This window comes from Antrostomus carolinensis, unplaced genomic scaffold (assembly GCF_000700745.2).
Source record: "Antrostomus carolinensis isolate BGI_N321 unplaced genomic scaffold, ASM70074v2 scaffold2752, whole genome shotgun sequence".
NCBI classification, from domain to species: Eukaryota; Metazoa; Chordata; class Aves; order Caprimulgiformes; family Caprimulgidae; genus Antrostomus; species Antrostomus carolinensis.
The window spans coordinates 13,529-19,050 of NW_010301455.1; the positions used below are offsets into that span (position 1 = coordinate 13,529).

Below are 5,522 nucleotides of genomic sequence, written 5' to 3' on the forward strand. Positions count from 1 at the left end.
TTCCCTACGTCTTTGATATTATTTGCCTTCATCTGACAGATATCCCGCAATCACCTGGACCTATTCAATTGCAAGAGAATGTGCCCAACACAGTGACAGTAACCTGGGAGCCATCAGCATCTGAGAAATGGGAAAATGATCTCTACTACACTGTCCTGAAACGTGAATCAGAGAAGGGCTTGTGGCAAGTGGTGGGTGACCTGATCTACAACAACAAGTTCACATTCACCAAAGTGATCCCAGGCCGGGACTACTACTTTAGGGTTGTGGCAAAAAATAACTTGGGAGCTAGTGGTCCATCTGATACTGCAAAGCCTTGGACAGTTCGAAAACCAAAGGGTAAAACAGCTTTTACAATTATTTAATGTGTGTTGCCATGCTTTGTTTCTTTTATTGTTTCTAACACACCATCCTGAAATTGGTCTCTCCTCTTGTGAACGTTTAGTTGCCCAGAACAAGAATTCATAGAGATACCCTAAGAAATTCCAGTTTGACAGAGAAAGCTTGTCCTTTCTGCTTGGACATTGTGCAGATAGATCCTTTATTTCCAGCCATGGGATTATGTAATTCACCACAGAATTAATTCCAAGCAAAATCTAAAGCTTAAGTTTTGCAGAAAGCAAAGTTTCTGACTTCAAAGTTAAATTCTGGCTAATTTGAGAAGCAGCACAGTTTACAATTCGTAAGTGCATGGGATGTCAGGCAGTTTGCAGTGCAGACATTCTGCACAACCAAGTGTCATGACTGAAACCCAATCTTTTAAACCCTGACTTCTGTTGCTGTGAAGCAGTATCTCAGTGTGTGTTTGTATGTTACTGGCTTTTTTTACAGCTCAATTTCAAGTCAGACCACAGAAATACCGGGGAGTTAATCAAAACCTGCCCCCAAGATTCCTTGTCCCATTGAAGCCTCATGTGGTGACTACTGGGAGTGAGTGCCATATGAGCTGTGCGGTTGCAGGCTACCCACTTCCAAAGATCACATGGTACAAGGACAATAGAGACCTCTCCAATGATCCTACCTATTTTTGCACAAACGACTTTGGTGTTTGCTCCCTCGTCGTCCTGGGCGTCACAAAACATGATGAAGGAGAATATATGGTAGAAGCCACCAATGAACTGGGCCGTGCATTCACCAAAGCCTTCCTCACTATTAAAGGTAACAATCTCTAGTGCTTCTCTTCCTTCATCGTGTGATGTCAAGGAATGTCATTACTGTCAAGATGCTTAAAAATGGCAGCCATGCAGCTTTATTTACTGACAAGAGCAGTCTTCTATAAGGCAGTGTATATTTGGTCTACTTTATTGAATTTTTAATTAACCTACTCGTGATCAAGTATGAAACAGAAAAAGAAATGTGGCAGATGTGACAAAAACACTTGATTTCTACATGAGCCAGAGGTTTTGAGGTTGACCTTGAGCAAATCTTTTAGAAAGAAATATCCTGTCTTCATTTGATAAAATCTGGGTTAGATTTTTCTATAGTGCAGGAGCTGCAGAATAGAAGATCCTGCAAGATGTGCAAGGTCAAGTGAAGCAGCGAGGAAAAAGCTGGTGTTAGGTGTCCAAAGGCAATGAGAAGGGAGGAAAGAGAGGGGCGAGGTATAATTTAAATATGGTCATTGGTGATCCAGATGTGAATTGAGAATCAGTGTAGTTGACTGAAGTGGTTGACTCATGGTGGATGTACTTACCACAGAGAATCACAGAATGGTTGAGGTTGGAAGGGACCTCTGAAAGTCACCTAGTCCAACCGCCCTGCTCAAGTATTGTTGGCAATTTTACTCAGTGCATTATGAAATATCCTTTACTTTGAGTCAAATATTTTCCCTTTAATGCAATTCAGGATACCTCAGTGGGATTATATGAGTGGAGAAATGTCAGTTAAATCCCTGTAATCCTTTTGCAGACATCGGTCCCTTTGGCCCCATAACATTTCAGGTCCCCCTTCCCGTGTACCTTCCAGACTTACCTCCCTCGTCACAATATTGAGCTACTTCTCTTTTTCTCTTATTTTCAGACTCCACCCTGTAACCTGACCTTCCTGAGGACATCTCTGCACTACTGTGTGGATGAGAAGGTTTTTATTGAGAACTGGCTCTATACAAAGGCTGTGTATTTATTTTCAGATGTGCATTATAGTCTGAGTGTTCTATTTTTTTCAGATCCAGTTTTGAACTGGATGCTGCGTTGTAGGCAAAATGGGGGAAAAAAAGCTTTAAAAGAATTGTATCTTTTTGTAATGATCATGGCTTTCCACTAGACCTTTAAAACACAGATTAGAAGCTTCAGGAACACAGAAGACGAGGGGAAAAATAATTGGCCAAAATGAAACTTTCCGTGGTGAAGGCAGGCGTGAGAGATCATTCTGCCACACCACTCACCTGCTGCCAGGCTGCAACAAGATTTCTTGACACCAGAGATAAATGAAGCTGGCATGGCAAAGGCAGGCGTGAGAGATCATTCTGCCACGCCACTCACCTGCTGCCAGGCTGCAACAAGAATATTTCTTGACACCAGAGATAAATGAAGCTGGCCTTTTAGCATCTGAAGCAATCATTTTAGATTCCATGCAATTCTCAACAGGTTTCCTAATTCTGGTAGAAGCAGTTCTGCATGTGTTCCACTACCAGTAGCAGCTAAGTATATTATTTCCCTTAACCTCTAAGTTGAAAAGAATATCTGCTTGCTAGTTTTATCTGGGCAAGAGAGAAATTCTCAGACTAGGCTAACATGGGGTAGTGCTACTCACAGTGAAAATGCATTGATGGGGATGAATGGAAATCTAGAACCAGCTGTATTAGTGTGAGCAGATCAATGCTGTAGTTAAAAAACCCTAAAGTGCTGTAAAAAAGGATGTATCAGTCCTAAACTACCACGTTAGGATCACCTTTGAAACATAACTGCCCCTACCTCATGATATGGCTGGAATGTTTTTGCCTAATGCAAAAAGAGGTTAAAAATCTTTCATGTTTGACCAGAAATGTGAGACACCACCAGAGATCTTCTGCCATGGCTGGGGGATTCCATCACTGAGCGGAGGAGACTGGAAAGCAAAAATGTTATGATGACTGTATAAACATACAGCATTGTAGCCTCGCCACCAAAGGTACTTTGATGACAGCATCTAGAAAACAGGAAAGTGTAGATCAAGGACTCAAAGCCACTGGATCCTCAGACAGCCAGTCAAACATTTATGTGGGGCTGAAATGTTCTTTTTGATTATATTTTGTACAATGTTGTACAGACATAGTAACAGTAGATTGTGAAATTAAACCAAAATTCAGTAAAATCTACCATGAGTAAGTGTTTATTTTGGAGAGGGAAGCCCAGCCAGGCTGTTGCATGAAGCCAGTCCGTGTCTGTTGCAGTTTGACATGTAATGGGTGTGTGAGTTCACCCCTCACCCTGTATTGCATAGGTAGGTTCCTGTCTGATCTTGGAAGAACAGAAGAACAACAGATATAAGGCTGCTGTAAGTTTTTTTCTCTTTACTATCTGAGCATGCTGGTGGAGTGGCAGGGTTGTGCGGTGTCAAATCATGCAAACTAGGTTAAAAAAATATAATAATGTGCATGGCAGCATAAACCAGCCACTTACTGATCAGGATGTCCCCGTGGCAAGTGATCTCGCAACACCTTCCTTGAAGCTGTTGATACCAGCTGCTACTAAACATTTATATTGAACGCTGATCTTAAGCAAGGGTCATTTTATTTATACCATGATAACCCTCACCACTGTATTGTGACCCCGTCTCCAGCCCTTCTTGATCTACCACATGAAGCCTATGTACATTCCACCTGTTACATGCAAGAGAAATACAAGGCTACTGCCCTCTAAGTGTTGTCTTCCATCAGGGCACAGCTGTCTGTCCTTCCTGTCCCCACCTTTGTGGGCACCTCTGGTTTGTGCTCCCAGTCTATGGGCTGCCAACCCCCACCCAAATCTTGTTACAAAAACCATCCAGCACTGCACTGCGAGCTGGTCGAGGGAGGTGATTGTCCCTCTCTGCTCTGCACTAGGGTGTCCTCACCTCCAGCACTGGGGGCAGTTTGGGCACCACAGGAGAAAAAGGATCTAAAGCTGCTGGAGAGTGTCCAGAGGAGGAACATAAAATTGGGGAAGGATTTAGAGGGGAAGGGTGTGAGGGAGGAGAGGCTGAAGTCACTTGGTGTGTTCAGCCGGGAGAAGAGGAGACTGAGAGGAGATCTCATGGGGGTCTAGAACTTCCTCCCAAGGGGAAGAGGAGGGGCAGGCGCTGATCTCTTCTCTCTGGCCACCAACGAATGCCAGGAGCAGAGGGTAATGGCAGGAAGATGTGGCAGGGGAGGGTGAGGTTGGCCATGAGGAAAAGGTTCTTGAGGCAGAGGGTGGTGGAGCACTGGAACAAGCTCCCCAGGGAGGTGCTCATGGCACCAAGCCTGACAAGATTCCAGCAGCATTTGGCCAAGGCCCTCAGGGACATGGTGTGAATGTTGGGATTGTCCTGTGCAGGGAAAGGAGTTGGACTCCATGGCCTGAACAAAAAGAGCATCATTTCCATGAGGAAGAAGGAGGAGGGGAGACAGAGAACCTCAGACACCAGGATCAGCACACAGAAGAGTAGGAGGAGGTAAATGAGGTCCCCTGCAGCCTGTGGAAGTTCGATGTCAGAGCAGATACCACGCGTAGGCCATGGAGGACTCCAAGCCAGAGCAGAAAAATGAGCCCAAGGGCAGTTGTGAATTTGAGAGCTCATGATGAGCAAGAAGATCCCAGAATTGGCAGGGAGGAGGTGAGCTGGACCCATCTGCAGCCCATGGACATCCCCATGCCAGAACCCGGAGCTGTGCCCAAAGAGGCCCATGACTCCATGGGCAGCCAAGCTGGAACACTTTGTTCCTGGACTCTTTTAGCCCATGGGAGGGATCTCATGCCAGGAAGGGTGGCGGAGATGAACTGACTGAACGCCTATCCCCTGTCCCCTGTGCTGCTGGGGGAGAAGGGACAGAAATGGGGAGCAAAGTGATTGGAGCCAGGGAAGAAGGGAGGGGTGGGGGAAGGTGCTGTCAGATGTGGTTGTTGTGTCTCACTGTCCTACTCTGATTGATTGGGAACTAATTAAATGGATTTTTCTTCCCCAAGTGGAGTCTGTTTTGGCCGTGACCATCACTGGTGAGTGAGCCATCCCTGTCCTCATCCTAATCTGTACCCCCTTTGTTCTGTCTCCCATCCCATCTCACTGAGTTCCCATCTCACCAAGTCAGGGGGATTGAGTGCAGGACCTCATGATCTTACCTGTGTGTGAAACCACCACAGCCAGATACGCCAAGCAGAGCTGTAAGACCGAGAGCCTGGCTAGTCGTGTCAGTAATTCCAGAAGGAACAGGTTATCTGCACAGGTAAGACGTGTGCTGTGGAAATGGCCAGTCAGCATGAGAAGCAGGTGAGTGAGTTTTTTGGAGTCAGCAGTGCTACGTGTTTGTCCTGTGCAGTTTGATTACAGCAAAGTGGTGACCTCCCTCCCAGGAATCCCCCTCCCAA

General features: G+C 45.6%; 1 protein-coding gene across 1 annotated transcript in view; it reads left to right on the top strand.

Annotated features, from left to right (window-relative positions):
* The window catches only part of IGFN1 (immunoglobulin like and fibronectin type III domain containing 1), a gene marked incomplete at its 5' end in the record, with an annotated part of 14,693 nt that extends 13,521 nt beyond the window's left edge, over positions 1-1,172 (top strand). Inside the window, 2 exons of the mRNA XM_029083885.1 lie at positions 40-339; positions 832-1,172. Coding sequence (XP_028939718.1) covers positions 40-339; positions 832-1,172 — 641 coding nt within the window. The remainder of the gene's footprint in view (positions 1-39; positions 340-831) is intronic.
* Positions 1,173-5,522: the final 4,350 nt, after the last annotated feature.